This window comes from Anopheles coluzzii, chromosome 2 (genome assembly GCF_943734685.1).
Source record: "Anopheles coluzzii chromosome 2, AcolN3, whole genome shotgun sequence".
NCBI lineage: Eukaryota > Metazoa > Arthropoda > Insecta > Diptera > Culicidae > Anopheles > Anopheles coluzzii.
Window position 1 is genome coordinate 106,362,209 of NC_064670.1, and position 17,579 is coordinate 106,379,787.

At 44.0% G+C, this 17,579-nt stretch overlaps 2 protein-coding genes across 2 annotated transcripts; both read right to left on the reverse strand.

The window, feature by feature from the left end:
- Positions 1-533: 533 nt before the first annotated feature.
- Positions 534-4,632, reverse strand: LOC120950302 (uncharacterized). The gene is made up of 3 exons (XM_040368236.2): positions 4,576-4,632; positions 1,926-2,094; positions 534-1,857 (listed from the first exon to the last, which is right to left on the reverse strand). The coding sequence occupies exons 1-3, from the start codon at positions 4,594-4,596 to the stop codon at positions 647-649; spliced, it is 1,401 nt and encodes a 466-aa protein (XP_040224170.2). The 5' UTR covers positions 4,597-4,632; the 3' UTR covers positions 534-646.
- A 3,075-nt stretch (positions 4,633-7,707) lies between these two features.
- Positions 7,708-9,730, reverse strand: LOC120951253 (cuticle protein 8-like). The gene is made up of 3 exons (XM_040369847.2): positions 9,596-9,730; positions 9,182-9,322; positions 7,708-9,071 (listed from the first exon to the last, which is right to left on the reverse strand). The coding sequence occupies exons 1-3, from the start codon at positions 9,599-9,601 to the stop codon at positions 8,799-8,801; spliced, it is 420 nt and encodes a 139-aa protein (XP_040225781.1). The 5' UTR covers positions 9,602-9,730; the 3' UTR covers positions 7,708-8,798.
- Between the last annotated feature and the right edge of the window lie 7,849 nt (positions 9,731-17,579).

The window sequence follows — 17,579 nt, forward strand, 5'->3', positions numbered from 1 at the left end:
GTTACAGTGACGCACGGAATTCAGTTAGCAGCGGTTCGGTGTATATGGTTTTTTAGTAAGCTAAATTAATGCATCCCAAAAATTTAGTACTATTCTACAGCATTGAAGCCAAAAACGAAGGAAATCAGCGTTGAAGTAAACGAACGAATGAATTGCTAAAACAAACAAAAAAAAGTTAAATAACTTTCCCTCCCATACAAGCAAAAGCTGCACTGATATATACACAAACCTATGACATGCAAATTAGAGAAGAAAAAAACGGTCAATTTTAAAAGCTCAACTCCCAGTAGAAGCAAAAATGCGAACACATAGAAGACACACACCCACACAGGTATGTCAAACGTTCCAGAATGGTAGAAATCGTACCCAAAAAAAAAAAAAAGAAAAAAACAACCAATCTAGTAAAATAAATGTTTATTCATGTTGACAAAAGTACAAAAACTTTTTTGAAGGTTTGGAATTTTCCTTTCATTTCTGATGCTGTCCTGAGGTAAGTTATCGATTAGAGTTCAATTAAATAAATTACATTCTCCTTCGTTCACAATCTTGCACAGTACAAGTGGTTTTCGATTTGGCTTCTTACTGCAATAAATAGTTAGTCAATAAATACTTAACTAAAAGCAAACCTTTCGCATCCCGACCCGTATTAACGGCTTTCGGGACCTTCGCTCAACGTCATCTCAGTGACCGTTTCCGGTGTCGTTGCCGTGCCCGCACTGTACATAACCTGCCGCTTGCGGTTCTCCAGGAAATCGTCGAACCAATCCATACCGTCGCGCGTCTTGAGCTTGTTGCGCTTCTTCGTCGTACCGGTCAGCTTGCGGCGTCTCGTAGTCGGCACGTACTGACCGTTCATCAGCATCGAGCCCATCGTACCGGGACCGGTCACTGGCATATCGCCCAGCACGTTCGTTGGACGGTTCGAGGAAAGGATCTGCTGGTGAGCGATCTGTTGCTGCTGCTGCTGCTGCTGGTGGTATCCATATCCTCCCACCGGGAACTGTTGCTGACCTGGACCTGTGGCAAGCGGTACCCGGTTCTGTCCAATCCAGCTGCCGAACCCACCTTGTGGAACAAACTGTTGGAAGGAATTCTGGGCATCGGCGAAGAAGTTCCCGAAACCATTGCCCAGTCCTTGCTGTGGCTGCTGCTGGAAGCCACCCTGAATGCTATTGGCTAGCTGATCCAGCGGGTTCTGCTGGGGTAGTACCTGCGGAAAGGAGGACTGCAAGTTTTGGTACAGATTGTACGGATTGAAGCTGGCCGGCAGCTGGCCGATAAAGTTCGAGAACACGTTCGGTGGTGCATCGTACAGGGGTGGTGCTGCCTGCTGCAAGTGCTGTGGATGGTGCTGCGGATGGTTGGGAAACGGTGCAGTAGGAATACCGTACGGGTACTGTACTAAACCTTGGCCGGGGCTGTACTGCTGGTCGCGTATGTGTCCCACAATGGCGGCCGCATACTGAGGATCGATAACGCCCGGATCGAGGATCGGATTGTACGTTGGGTTCAGGTTGATGTGCTGCTGTTGCTGCAGTGCCGCTGCAATGGCCGGATTGATCGTACTCGCCTGCTGATCGTACGCGGGAAAGTAGCGATCCTGGGAGCCGGGGGCCGACGAAGGTGCTGGCGCTGGGAAGGAGGCAACCGTTTGCCCGTTCGCTCGCCTGATCTCCGTCTTTGCCCGGTAGCCACCTTCGTCCGCCACGAAGCTAGTGATTATTACCGAGCCGTCCGGTTGCATGTAGCCGTACGAACCACGCACGGTGCCGTTTTTCAGCTTCTCTTCGTCGCGGAACTGTACGTTACCGGTCTGTGGATCCTCGATCTCGTACCCGAATGCATACGTGCCGGGACCTGTGGCGGAACGGAAGGATTGGGTCTCTTTTCTCATTGAAAATGTGCGATATAATCTCTAAACTTACCATAAGGATCGATAAAGTTGTACATGGGACTGTCTAACGTCTGAACGCGCTGTGTGATGGGTCCGTAATCAGGGTAGTTGCGTATAAGCTTCGCCGTCCGTTGCCGTTCTTTGAGCGGAGCATCGTCGATTGCATAAGCGCAGGCGCATAGCGAGACCAGAAACAGCGCCTGGAAGGTAGGCAATAAAGACAGAAATGAAATGATAAGTTTCTAGATTACATCGGAGGTTTTTATAGGGTTATTTTTGCTTAAATAATTCGATTGATATGTTTAGCATCACCATCTGAAACTTAAAAATGATATTTGCCATGAATATTTTCAAAATTTATTTATTGGGACGTACTCCTCTTGTCAAATAAAAACAAAAACTATATTGAACATCGCTTAAACAGTGCTTTTTCTCCGTAAGAACCTGCCCCATATTTCATTCTTGCCATTAAACAAATCACACCACATGCACTGTATTTTCCGTTTGGATTATGAATGATCATGAAAGAACTAAATAAAAATTAAGTGTTATTATTATTGCTGTCGTTTAGATGATGTCATGCTGTTAAAAGTATTAATACATTCTATAACCCCATATCGATACACGATTGATGACAATATCAACAAATCATGAACAAGTTCATTTCCAACACGCAGATCCATTCATTATAAAATGTTGTGTTTGAAATATCCCATTAATCCCGCCGTTTTCTTACACGTTTTTTTATATTTCTTTCATGATACTTGTGCATGAAAAGGAGATTGAACTAAATTTGAGCGCATTTTTTGATGTCGATAGAGAGTTGGTCCTTTCACGAAACTTTTTCTTCCCCGCGGCTGATTAATTGAGCAACTGTCCCAGGCGCTTTACGAGATCGTAAATTTCCCGCAATTGATGACACCGGCATCATATTCCAATTAAAGTATCGCTTGATCTGCCACTCTGATCTGATGATCTGATGCAGAGTGCACTCGTCGGCCCAGTCGAGGAAGTAACACACAACGGCACAGCAACAACAAAAAAAGCAAGCAAGAAAAGGCATCAAAAACCACTTGGAAGTCAATTTGCAAACATCTCATCTGCCTCTCAAGTGATCGCGGTCGCGTGTAGGATGCTGCCGGTACCACCGAATCCAATTCCCGTTCTACTCAATCCACCCACAGTATGCACACACACACACGCACTCAGTGACCCGACAGGGCAGTGTCGTTCAGTATGTCTCTTTTCTCACACCCCCCAAGGCACTCCCGCGGCTTTAGCGGCATCTGCTTTTAGGGATCGTTGGACAGGAATGAAGACAAAACAACATCAACAACAACAACAGACACAAAAAACATCCAAATCCCAGGACGTTCACATGCAACTGTTAGAATCACACACCCATTCCCGGGAACACTTTCACAGCAGGGTTCTGCAACTGCACCCGGCAATGAATGTCCCGTGTGCGTCCCAACAGTTCATTGTATGCTCCACCACCTTCGCAAGACGTTGATTGTTCAACTTCTTAATTAAATTTCGTACCGTAATCGTTTCGTCGGCCAACTGACAGATCCGTGGTGGTAAGGTCAACGAACTGCCAAAGTGGAAGGAAGTGAGCGTGATCAAGCTGGGCGTTTGTGACATTCCGTTTGGTGGTTCATTACGGCCCAGCGCTGATCGCTGTTGGCTCTGTAGTAAAGCAAACCTGTTCTAGGAAGCTAAATATAGGCCAGTGTCCAAAAATGGTTCCATCCACTTGAAGTGCCGTCTATGGGAGATAATGTTTGTCCGGCTTCTCGCTTCGTCTAGAACCAAACTTCTTGACAAGAAAGGGAAAGAGAGGAACATCATCATCTTTCGCCGGGTTCGAGTAAAGCCGATCATATTGCAATTTGCCACGCTCATTAAGATGCTCTAATCCGCTATTATATTCGACTTAGAGCAGCTCACATCATTCCAGATTTCAAACAATCCGGAAAGCCTAGGAAATGTGATTTTTTTCTCAACTCGTCGCTTTCTATAGGAATCTGTTTTATGTTCGCTTATCGCAAAGCCAATAGGATTCAATGTTCACCACGTTAGATTATTGTTATCTCTAATTTATTCTTTTTGAATGGTCAAAGCGCTATCTATCTAATGCCCATGTATCACATTCTGCTACCAATGATCATCAACTTTATGAGTTGGTAGCTGAAAGGATCATACACAACTTAATATTTATCATTTTTTGATTTACGATGAAAGTTAAAGGTTTATTTCAGTTCCAACTACTGCTGACTCGTACAAAAACATGTAACAGGTAGCCGTTTTGCATAACATATGTATGCAGAAAAAAAATCAGGGTTATTTTCATTTTTAACGGGTTGTTTTAGCTCTCATACTTCTAAAAAAGAAAATATGTGGATAGCTGTTACAACAAGATATTTCGTTTTATGTGAATGAATCATACTATCAACTTGGCACCGTGTATCTTAAAAAGAACACATTTAACCGTATTGGAAAACCATGAGTTCAGAAGAGTTTTTTTTTGTCAAATCGAAACTAAAGTTAAAACATCACACTTTTTTTGCCCATCACTCACAATTACTGTACACGAAGTTTGCATCATTATCTGGTTATTTTTAACAATTGTATCTCAACAAAAACTACACACCAATTATCAAAACATCACCACGACTCACCTGACATTTCCACCGCATCATGCTATCGAATTTGTTCTTTTCCCTCCAGCTATCAGAAACAACCCGAGTTAAACGATGTCCACTTTACGCGCAGCACTCAGCAACACAGTTTGTACCACAACACTTCAAAATGTAAACCAATTGTTTCCACCACCCAATCCAGTTTCACGTGCGAAACAACACTACGGCCACAACCCACTTCCGTGCTAGCGGAAGCAGCTAGTTCCTGTCGGATGATCGCCCTCGGCTACACTGATCTGTGCCAAACGGTTGGTGTGTGTATTTATAAAAAAAAATTTGGGCAACTCGTCAACCGCTTCAAACAACTCCCCAGGCCAGACACACAGACACACATGTCACCGTGCCCAGTCTGCTATTGTGCGTCGGTTTAGCAGCAAGCGTCAATTCATACGAGCGAAAGCGAGCTTTTTTCCCGCGCGTACAACCCTTGTTGTGTGCTTTCTTCCCACTTTAAAGTCCCCCCTTTTTACTTCAGAAAGGTGTGATCAAAGGAAAGCATTCTCTACAGATCCACCATCCCGGTGGTCAGTTGAAACAACAAATCGCACCTAACAAATTGCAAAACTTTCTGCCAAGAGTGCCACAAAAAAAGTGCGCAAAATAATGGCTGACTTGACGGACAGTTGTGAGAACATTCCGTTAAATGCGGCTCGATAACGACGTGCCAGAAGGCTAAAGGTTTGTAATCTTTGCTTACCGGCCAGAGCGTTTTATAGTTATGTGACCGAGGGGATCAAGTTAATCGTAAAATGGTTTTATTACTTTACCCGAAAAATTCTGCAGCATGATAAACCCATTCAAATCAGCCATCTAGCACGGGTTATGTCATTTTAAGGAAATTTTAATAATAAGTAAGAATGAAGCACTTCGTTCCCACGGGAGTGGCGCTAGGCTGGAATCATTTTATCCATACTTCTCCCGCGTTTATGGCTTCATTTCTCACCGCAGTAATGAAACCAATACCAAGTGGGTGGTTGGCGTTCGGTCATCACGTGTGCCCCGTACACACGGCCGGCGCTGCAACTGCAGTGCAGTGTTCCCTCCAATTTCGGAAGCTGAAAAGATGCCGGCCAGTCCGGGTCCGTCTTCACAGCCGGTACCGCTTTAAGCGACAGTATGACAAATGTAAACGATGCGTGTGCCTTTTCTTCGCCCGTCCTCAGGCACCACGGGGTAGAACAATGCTAAGTGATGAGTCCGCTAAGCGGTTAAAAGATTTAGTGCGAAATTAATAGGAGGAAATTTGTGACAACGTTTCACCTCGTGGAGTAGAGCTTACTTTACTTTATGAAGCTCCGAACCGGTGAGTCATCGGGTGTAAAAATGAGCACAGCATTTATTTATGGTCCTGTTGGGATGTAGCGAAACCCATACAATGCTGGCATTATTGTTTTCAGTGCAATTAAACTCTCCCGCTTCCTGGATTCGCTACTTAAATTTTTAGCCACAGTCAAAATCTGGGACAAATGTTATGATCTTACGGTATCTGCGCCCTGGGTGAGATAACTTTCATCTAGGCAAATGATTCATAGCTAATTCTCGGCTATCGGTACAAAAGGCCGGTCAAAAGGTGCGGTAGTGGCTTCTGCGGTTTGCTCGCGGAACCTGATGTTGAAGGAACAAATGAACCGAAATAGGGCAATATCTCGCCTTGTTTGGTGGCACTTTCGCTATTTTTGGTTTAACGGAGGGACCGACCGCAAAGGTAGGGTTTAACTTTCTCCAAAAACGTTTTCAAGGTTGCAAAAAAATGGTATGATTAATGATAACGTGGTTCTTAAAGTTGTGTCTTTTATGATCTTACCAGAAAAAAGCGTCTTTCATCTTCGTAGTATTTATCTCATCTGTTTTGTTCCTAGGTAAATATCTATGTCTTAAGGATTATTTGTCGATATCGATTATTATTTGACACTACAACGGTAGTCTGTCGAGGTCAGTTTCAGGTCAGTTTCGAGGTCAGTCAGGTTCTCACTAGGACTAGGACTCACTGCGTATCGGGGGGTGAACAGTCAGTACATCCATGTGAAATGCTAATGCACCCATCCATCCATAACAGATCCTGAATCTAAATCAGCTCTTGATCTTATTTTTTATTGGTTCTCAAACTTCTTCCGATCTCATACTGATCTTGGCAATAATGAAATGAAACCATACTCGATTTGTAAGAAATCCAGAACTAATAATGACACTAGAATTGATCCTGAATCCACACAGGACCTAGTGCTGATCCAGTTCTTCTACTGATTCTCTAATTGATTCCGATTCAGTCCATATTGTTTATAGGATAGATCTCGAACCCAATCAGATGCTTGAAATTGGTTCAGAATTTTCACCGACCCTGAAAAAGATCATCATTCGAAATCATCCCTGAAATTTGTGCAGAAAGTATGGTTTCTGGCAAAAATTTCCTGCCAATACCGCTTCTGTAACTCTTTATGGATTCTAGAACCGATCCGTAATCCATTGCGTTTTTAGAACTAATACTGAACCCGTACTGACCATGGTACTGATCAAGAATCGGTACCAGTCGATGAAACAGGGCCGGATTAAGCACTACGCAAACTAAGCGGCCACGTGAGATCCAGAAGATTCGAGGAGTCTCTGAAAAAAGGGACCTAGCCCCCGGTTACAAGAAATTTTGCTTCTCAAATCTTCTCTAGTGTAAAATTCATCAAACAACTTCTCACTCGCCTCTCCAGAAAGGCCCACATTCTTGCGACCGCTTAGGGCCTCCACTCCTGTTAATCTGCCACTGCCTCGAAATTATCCTCAACTTATACCAAGCTTTGAAGTAATCCAGAATCCATACCGTTTCGGAAGCTAACTACAAACCAATACGTTTTATGGAAATGCTACCCATGCCAGTCCTACTACTATTACTTTTGGTGAAAACACTATATCTGTATTTTTAGCAGGCTTAGAATGAATCTCGAACCTGCCATGCTCCAGAAACCTACTACGAACCAGTAACTGATTCTACTGATCTTTTAGAACATGGAACATGTTATGTCATATATAACTACTTAATTAAGCAACTTTATTTCATTTATTATCATTTACTAGGCTTTAGTTCTTTCATAACTTTCAGTTGGGATGATGATGAATATCAAAAAAGATTTTTTTTATATAAAAAACATTGATGGTTTTTATTCATTATTTACAGTGTTGATACTTGCAACTGGTTTCACATGGATGTCAATGATTGCTTCGTTTCGTTGTTGTGTTTTGCATTTTTTTGGCTCTGCACACCCTTTTCTCCGTCCATCGGCACCCCCGTCCTCATTGGCGCTCAGGGGCTCGGATCGGAGCGGAAGGAGGTAGCACGATTTTCGTGCATTTCGCTGCCAACGCTGCTTGGAGGAAAGCGCCTGACTACCAGCAGGATCGGTGCCCTGCCAGTGCATTGTGCAGCAAATAGCAAGTAGTAACGATGGTAGTAGTAAAGTAAGTAAAGTAAGTAACAGTAGCGGTAACAGATCACAGAGAGATAGAGTGTGTGTGTGTGTGTGCGTTAGTGTACACACAATATCAACACATCCTTGGGAAGGGGCTGGCTACATTGTAAGATCCCCGTACCCAGGTGAGGGAGGATGAGGCTAGAAGATCATTAGAAATGTCGGCTACCACCATGAGTGGTGCTACAACCGGCAAGACCAAAAACGAGCTGTAAAGAAGCTCCCGAAGGGAAGGAATATTGATGAAGAGGGGATGGGCTGACCCATTCGCTTCGGCTCCGACAGTGGCAGCAAGCTTACAAAAAAAGCTTCACTACAGCGGCGTGCGAAACCGATTGCAGCGATCTAGGCGCCAGTGACGCAAAGTCACCACGACGACAACCAGTGGCGTCGCAACCGCCTGTTGCGCATTGCGCAAACAAAAGCAAATCCGAAAGCGCTCATTTAAATCCACTGATGGTTCCACACAGGTGTTCGCAAGCATCGAACGAAATGCTCGATTGTACGTCTTTGCTTAGATTGGGCTTGGGCTTTTCGTCCTTTAGTAGGCGCTAGGACAGCTGGGTGAGTCGCTACGCTACATCCTTCCGTTCGCAAAACATTGCTTCGTTTGGTCTTCGTTCTACGCGGAAACAGTATGTGTATGATAGAGCGTGAGACAGAGAGATAGTGTTTATGTTTATATGACTACGATTACTAGCAGAAGTGGATAAATTGGCGTTGAGGAGGTGTTGACGCGGTATCACTTTAGTGCACGTAGTGGCTCAGGACGGGGGCCGGAGCGTAGTGGGCAACCGGGGCGGCGATGACCTTCTGGACGGCCGGGGCAGACTTGTGGACGACGGCGTTGAATCCGTTGTGGTCGTCGGCGGTGTAGTCGACGGTGCGGACCGAACCGTCGGGCTCAACCAGCGAGTACTGGCCCTTGACGACATCTCCGTCGCGCTCCTCGGCCTGCGACTTGATGTCACCGGTATGCGGGTCCTTGATGCCATAGTTGAACGAGTATTTCGGGTAGGCCTACGGGTGCACACACAAGGAACACACAAGGGACACATCAGTAAGCTGTATCATCCCGGGGGCGTTTGCTTTTTTGTGGAAGCAACTTTGAGGTGCGATCCAATACTTACAACAGGCTCGGCAACGACGTGCTTCAGCACCGGAGCATGGACGGCCACCGGGGCGTGGACCAGGGCGTGGGGAGCATAGTGGCCGTATTCAACCGGCGACGCACTGACGGCGACGGCGAGCAGAGCAATGGCAACGAAGCACTACAATGGAAAAACAAAGGAGGAAGCGTTTTAGCATCTTATCAACTGCACGGAACACATTTTGTATTTTTTTTTTTTTTGCACGAGCTGTTCTTAGTCAAAAACATTCCAAACACTACTACTGCATGTTCTCATCGATCAAGAATCACAATACTATGGACTAGAATGCCATTTTAGGGACACCGAATCACTTTTGGCTTTTTTGAGTTATTCTTAATGCGAAATATTCACTTTATTCCACACTTATCTTAATGCTGTGCACGATTCCCGTACCTTCATGGTGAGATGAGTTTGTTGTTTACTGCAACTGTACTGTGCTGAAGATGAAATGGGAACGATGTGTCTGTACCGCTTGTACTTGTTGTGACACTTCAGTGAGAACCAAAACTGAACTGATGCTGACTGCTATGGCCAAAACGTCTTTTATACCGAAATTCAGCCCATGCAGCGCCTAGAATGGTTCGTGCCGCTGCCAGTAAGGACACGGCGCGTGGAGGCGCAGACGACGAACCTCGCTCGGGTGTTGTTTTTTCTTTCTTCTTTCGAACCGAAACGTGTCGCATGTCAGACAGCCAGCGGGAGGCTGCTGCTCTCCTACCCCACCGCTGTGGAAAACATAACCTACCGCTGCTGCTAGAAATTGCATACGGGAAGGGGATCTACCATGTAGGAGGGAGCGATCGAGCGAGAGAGGGAGAGGTTCCATTGGGCAAACACTAATTCCAAACACACTCCCACGAGTTCGCGGACGCGGCTCAAGGGGCTGTGTTTGTCCGGGCTGTACGCGAGGGGAAGGGAGCCTCGGGTGCGCGAAAAAGGAACTCTACCCGCTACAAGTTTTCATTGAAAAGTTCCAAAAGCCGCCCCGAAGGAGCCCGGCCGAGCTGCGCAGTGGCGCACCGTTCTACGCAAGAAAGCGAGAGTGAGATCGAAAGCGAAAGTGTGGCGTGCAGTGGAAGGGAGTGTTAAGCGGTAGTGTAAGGGATGAAATCCGCTGTGTGCGTGTGTGTGTGAGAGAGAGAGAGTGAGCGAAAGAGTACGAGAAGCTCCCCCATTCAAACGTTTGACCCAAAGACGTAGAGACACAGCGCGCGGTACGCGATTAAAAGTGAGAGTAATGAGTGTAGGACACTTTGGATCGAGCGATCCTGCTTGGGGAGGGAGCGTGGTGTCGAGCTTTGCTGGGAGCTCGGGTGGCAGCGGGTAGAACAGTTGCTTCGGTCGTTCGGTGCCCCACCACTACTTGGCTTGTGGAACGCCTGCTGATCGCGCACAAGATCGTGCACGAGGTGGAAGATTTCTTCTCTATCGCATCTCACCCGTTTTCCTGGCCCGCTTGGTTGTGCTCGGTTTTGCTCACCCAGGGTCTTTCGGGGTTTGAGCGTGAAGCATGAATGTTTACGTACCACCGCGAGCGCATACTTCATTCTGAACCGTTTGGCTGCACGGAAGGATCGATCGATCGGTGGCGGAGTTGTGTAAATGGTGTGTTTTTTAAGTGTTTTGAACCAATCTATGTGAAGTGCTTATTCTTGTTTCGTTGAGAATGTTTGGAACCATTGAAAGTTTGTTAATGAAGCTAAGATTGCGATAATTGGAGTGCATAGTGTATCTTATGGAAATACATTTATAATACTAGTTGTGGAATGTGTAATTTGCTAGGTTTTTGTAACATGTATCTCTACAATACTTTATTTATGCAAGTCGGGAGAAGTAGTTCGTTCATTTTATGAATCTCTTTTATTGCAAGTTGAGTATATCAATCATGCTCTACATTTTTGAATTGTTTTAAAATATTATAGTTGGTATTTCATTAGGTCTTTGGTAAAAAAAAACCTATAAAATCTTATTCGACCATCAATCTTTTTTATTTTTTTATTTGTAATACGAACAAAACAGTGTAAACTTAGTGAGAAGCTCATGTGAATATGATATAATTAATAAACAAAATTTGGTAAACGAAACAATCATTTGTTATGAGTTATGAGTTATTTGTTATCATTTAAACCGAAAATGTCAATAAACACAACCGTTGGACTTATTGTTTGACTATGACATTAAACACTATTCAATAAAATCTAGTACTGCAGTATTGAACAGATTTAAACAGATTTGAACAGATCCTCTTAATCATCTCTCAAAAGCATTTGCAACTGAACCATTTACATTTAACTGTACAAACTTTTCATCAGTGCTGAACTAGACTTTGGATTTGTTTGGGCACCAAATACAGCTCGTGATCCGCATACATCCTCTTTGCTACCCAAAGGGCGACCTTTTCCGGTTTTGTTGAAAATTTGCACATTCTGAGTCAGTCCTCATCGATTTGTATTTTACATAGAACTCTACCAGCAGCCGTTATATGCCGCTGGTTTATGATGCGGATCGCCGACTGGAGAAGAGAGAGCCTTAAAAAAGTATCACATGAAATAACTTTAGTTCTAAAATTGAGATAGAACTTGAAGGAAATTACAATCATTATTTTTAAACAATATTTTAAAGACTGACAAATTCAACATCAAGTACTCCAGAGAACTTCAACTTCAAGAATTCGAAAACAGTGTAAATCAACGGTATATCTGAAGCAGGGATCTCGAATCTTTTCAGTTCGCAGGCCTCATTGCTTCGCAAATAACGAGGCTGAGGACTATTTTGACATTATCTTTAGCTAATTACCAATAAAATATCGCTTTGATAATAAGATACTAATTGAAAATCATCGCTGGTCCCATTTTAGATTCTTGAGGTTCGCATTAGAAGCCGAAATTTGTCTAGAGCATACCAAATCATGCAAGAATATTTGGTGGTCACGGGGGACTTGCGCCTCGCGTGATCAAGAGTGTAGTTCGTGTTCAAGCAATTGACTCGATTTGTTCAATAGTCTGCGATTTCCAGAACTAGCAGGAGTTAGTCTGGGAATACGTATATTTATTCTTAGGTTGTTTGCTAACTACATTTTCCACATCGTTGAAAACAACGATGTTGAGATAGATTTAGTCGTCCTTAAGTGTGCACTACTTTTGTAAATGTAAAGTTTTTTTTTTGTTGTAAATATCCACACTAGTAAATAGAAATTAATCTGTACACGCAAATAAATATATTAAAAAAAAAAAAAAAAACAAAAAAAAATTTGAGTGGAGCTACAATTGAATATTCCCAAGTAGAAGCATGTGAATCATGTAGCACAACAAGAACAGCATCAATAATTGTTATTATTTGTTTTACCCCCTTGAAACAACTAAGACTGAGACTATTAGTATCCTTCAATTGCCTAATTCGCAAGTTATGCTATAGAATTTGATTATGTAGTAATTTTTGCATCAAAGTTTCAAAGCAACATTTGTGATAGTAGTGAAAATTGAATTCTCTGTTTTGATTCTGAGTAAGAATAATATTTCGAGGTGCATTTTACAACTATCAATATTAAGTATTTCATCCTTTCATAACAACCAAATCATAAGCAATTGTTATGGTTATTGCTATTTAAAAAGAGGTAAAAACTAAACCCGAAACAATTAAAACTAGGTAGTCTGATCTTTCTAATTGCCGCTTATTTAACAAACCAATATAAATTATACATCTTCATTTTACTCCCTGTGAAATAAAGTGTGTGATTTATAATCCCGGGCATTTGGTATTGACGTATCGGTAACCTTTAAATTAATCTTCCCTTTTCATCGACGCCGCAACCGATCCGTGATATCTTCATCACCTAACGAAGGCATAATTGATCGCCGCTAAATGAACCAGCAAAAACGAAAATCGGTTTTGACGATTTCATGCGGTTCGTTAACTTTTTGCACGCGTTAGATTTACCCACTTACCTTACCCGGCGTCGGTAGCGACCGAGGGAGAGCAAAAAATCGGCGGAAAACATATGAACCCTCCTTCCTTGCCCTCTTTCCACCCCATTCTGGCCAGGGGCAGCATCGTTTCGATACATTTACCCCCGAACACACAGCCACACACAGCCACACTTTACAAGGTTTCAATTACCAACGCGTGAACCATCGCCACCAGAACGATCATAATTGTGCCCAAAAACCACGAAACCATGCCGCCAAACATGCCGGCGCAGCATGATTGCTCAAGCCTCGGTTGGTGCCCCTCCGGCGACGCTGAATGGTTCCACCGCTGTAGCGTAGTGGAAGCGAGAAAATAAAGAAACAACCTACACCGTGATCGCAGCTTCACATCACGGCCAAAGGCCATATGTGTGAGAACTTCATTCGCGCTGACCGCGGTTCCGTCGGTTTCGGTCTGCAGCTGCGTGCAATCGTGCAGCAACGAACCTGGTGTCGGCCGTCTGTTTATGTTGCGCTTGTTTCTTCCGATCGATCATTGCTGGGGCGCGCTAGAGGGAAGGGCACCGATTCTCATAAACGATGGCCAATGATGCAAACGACCGATACACGACCGTATCTGCTCGGGTCCGTGCCGGATCGCAGCCGGTAATTACTGAGGAACGGGAAGCGACACCAGGGACGCATCGCATACGCAGTGACATTGGAGGACACCGCCACTAAATGAGTGTCAGTCTGAAAATTGATTAGAAACACGATGCGTTTCCGAAACACAAACGCACACAAAAGAACGCCCGAAACGATTCAGCGCCGGAGGAGATGCGAGCGGAATTGAAAGAAGACCAAATCAATCTTAGACAGCGGGCTGAGATTAACACACACAACACACACACACAGCAAGGCAGTGCGGCCGTCTCCCAAAGAAGGATGTGGCGGAGATTGATCTCCACTCTTCCACCTTGCCACCTTTCCCTAGTCTACCATTGGCATCAATTTGGTTGGCGTGCGATTGATCTTGATCTTGATGAGCCCGAATGGTGCCCGAGGAAATGGCATTCGCTTTTGAACGGCAGGCAAGGGCGCTAGAGCGCGCGTGCGCTAGCGCCCGCACCACCGCTGGGCATGTAAATGGGGGAAGGGCATCAAATGCAGCCCAAGATTGGACCATAATTTCAGTCACGATCCATTGATCGCGTTTTTATGGCGCATCTCCAGGCCGGGCTGCGTAGTTTTTGAAAGCGCCTTGGGGCAAATTTTGTGCAGCGGATCACAATCGGGTAGCGTAATCTTTTCGCTTCGATGGAGCTTTGTCTTGTTCGATTTAAAAAAAAAATAATAAAAAGACTAGGGGAACAAGTTTATCATGCTTGTTTTCGAGAGCCTTTTTAATTATTTTATTCTTTTACAATTCAGAATAATGTCCTCCTATCCTATACAATTAATTTTTGTTCCAAACTTTTTTTTTTCAGCATAACACATTGTTATAAGAGTTTTTTATCTTTACCAATTGGAAAACAAACTACTCTTAAAATAATACAGTAAGGTTTGTTAGATTTTTTGAATATGTTTTTCCAGTACAAAAATACAGTTTATTTATTGACCTTAATGACATAGAAACATTTTCTCTATAATAAACTACTTACAAATTTTCTACTATAAAATAAACTTAAATTTTAAATCAACCGTTTTAAAACTCTGCAAACTTGTCAATTGGTCTCCACACTACTAAGTTCATTTAATGCTTAAATATTTTTGCTAGAATATACGAATTACTTAACACTTAAAACATCGCAAAGCATTAGCTAAATAGCCTAATATTCATCATCTTGATGAATTTTTAATCAACCAATCATCAAATTCACACCATAAACGGTCCCACAACAGCTACCTCCCGAACGAAGATAAATCATCAGTTCAAACAGCTCGCATTGGGTTCCAATGGGAAGGGTAACGCTTATTACCAGTAGCACGTAAAATGCTTTGTGGGTAGGTTTTTATTTTCCAAAAAATAATTAATCGCTCCGCCAGCACGATAACAGACTCGCCGATCGTATCGTGAAATGGGGCTCGTCGGCTTATGTTTCCATTTCTCTCCCTTGCTTGTTTCGCCTCCATAGTGCCAGCTTTGTTACTTTTTGATTGATCAACGGTTAAGTGTACAGCACAGGAAGGCAAGCACCAGCATGCACCCAAACCCATCGATTACCGTTTCATCACCAAATACGGTGTGCCGAAGCAGCAACAACACCTTCATTGTGGCACTGCCATCGATTCAGGGCAGAACAAACGAACGAAAGACTTGTGCGTTAGAGCGACTGCACGACGACAGGCGACGAACCCTTTTGTGGTGCGTTTTTACTCTTTTCTCTCGATCGGCTCGATTTGGGTCAAGGGCTGTGGGAGGAGTGAACAATCAAAATAAAAGCCTCGCCAACACCAACACACACACGCGCGCGAAACACGACACATTAGCAGCGTTACAACGAGGAAGCTCAATCAAAACGCACCTCGAGCCCTTTTGCCCTGCTTGGAGTGGAGCGAACGGATGCATTGCATTGGAAGCGTTGTGGTTCCCCGGGCCGTGTCTGGTGCACGAAACAATCAAACCGTCACACGGCTCGACCAGATACATGCATACATACAAATACATACGTTGGAGATTTATTTTCGTCCCCAGAGGCGATCCTCCCGCGGGCCTGGAACCGGCGACCTGGCGACCATCGAGCGACCGACCACCGAACGGCGGCTGCCAGAAGCACTGCGAACGGAGCGAACTGGCAGCGTTTGTAGCGAAATTTCCCAATCCATGTGAAACTACGTTACTGCGCCACACCATATAATATTGCAGGTACTGCTGGCACGATCGCTTCGTCTACCAGCCGGTCTGGACAAACCACAGCCCCGCCAGCCATTCGCGCGACGTCAACCGGGTGCCCCGTCTTGCACCGTCTTACCTTGCACCGTTATTGAAATGAAAGATGAAGCGGACGAGAGCGAGAGAAGAAAAGAAAAATAAAAGCCAATTTCGTAATCAATCCATTCTCCTAGATTCTCATTCCATCTCTGCCCAAGTGTGTGTGTGTGTGTGTGTACAATTTGTTCTTTTTTGTCTTAGTTCCTCCATCCAATCGAACTCCCTGGCGCTGTGCGCTTTTTCCACACACGATTGGCAATGATTTTCGGGCAATGATTGCGCGATTCAGCCCGCGATGGCGTCCAATAACCATCGTACTTAACATGCATGATCATAAAGCGAACGCAGCACTGTATGCAAAAAAAACAGCCACCAAACCGTAACGCAAGACCGGGTAAGACCGGGTCGCGACCGGGTCAGCGAGATCGGTAGCGTTGCTCGAATTTTTAAGATCCATCGACCCAAATGTTACTATCCCGAACGCACTTTGACCATCCATTTAGCGCCATTTTCGTCAACCAAATCCGATGTCGTTCAACTTTTCGATGCACTTATTTGCTTTCATTTTATTTTTACTCGCTCGTCTCGCAGCGTCACGCAAAAGAAAAAAGAGCTGCTGTCCCGGCACGGCTGTTGAGCGGAGCGACAAAACGCACCACAAAATTCATAAGTAGACACCATGGTCGACACCAATTGCGTTACCGTTTGATATCTTAATGTGTTGAGATATTGCCTTACATTAGCACGGGCCTGTCAATCGGTGCAGGGCGCAGGTGCGGGACATAAACCTACTTCGCAGTAATTTCTACCGATGGTCCGTGTTTGGCGAAGGTTACCGGTGAGGGGTCGCGATGGCCTCATTTAGGCTACTCCGCATGCTGCAGCGATGCTTTTTGCAGGGCAAGAAGGTGTGAAAAGCAAATAGTACCTGTTAAGCAGGAACGAGTTTTTTTTTCGATGATCAGCACGCCAAGTTCTAATCATTTCGGTGGATATTAAAGTAATTAGACGTGTTTTGTATCAGTTCGGTCGGTCTAAGAAAAATACGAATAGAGGTTTATCGATTTATAATTATTTATAAGGATAGAATCGCAACAAGTGTTGCCTGCTGCAATATGCTGCAACTGTCCGAATTATCATAAGATCGCCAAGATAACTCACGTTATGTTTGAATTTGGTTAATAAAATGAAATTTATTAATAGCTAAATCAAATGGTCGCATTGGTCTATATCAGAAGTGATCTATATTAATAACTCATATTAACCCTTATTTGATTAGAGATATCTTATTGATCTGCCATGCCGGAAATGGGAGAAGAAGGATGAATTATTATGAAGGTAAAGGTGATGGTAATGCATCAGTTTGCTTCCATCACCGTAGAAAGCATTGCTGCCCAACTTTAGAGAGAAATTACATATTTTCCATGCTAATAAGAAAAATGTAACCAAACAGAAACAGACACACTATCTATTTAAACTACTTTTTAAAATCAGGAACAAAGTAGAGCGAAAACCGACCACAAGGAGGACCTAATCTTTT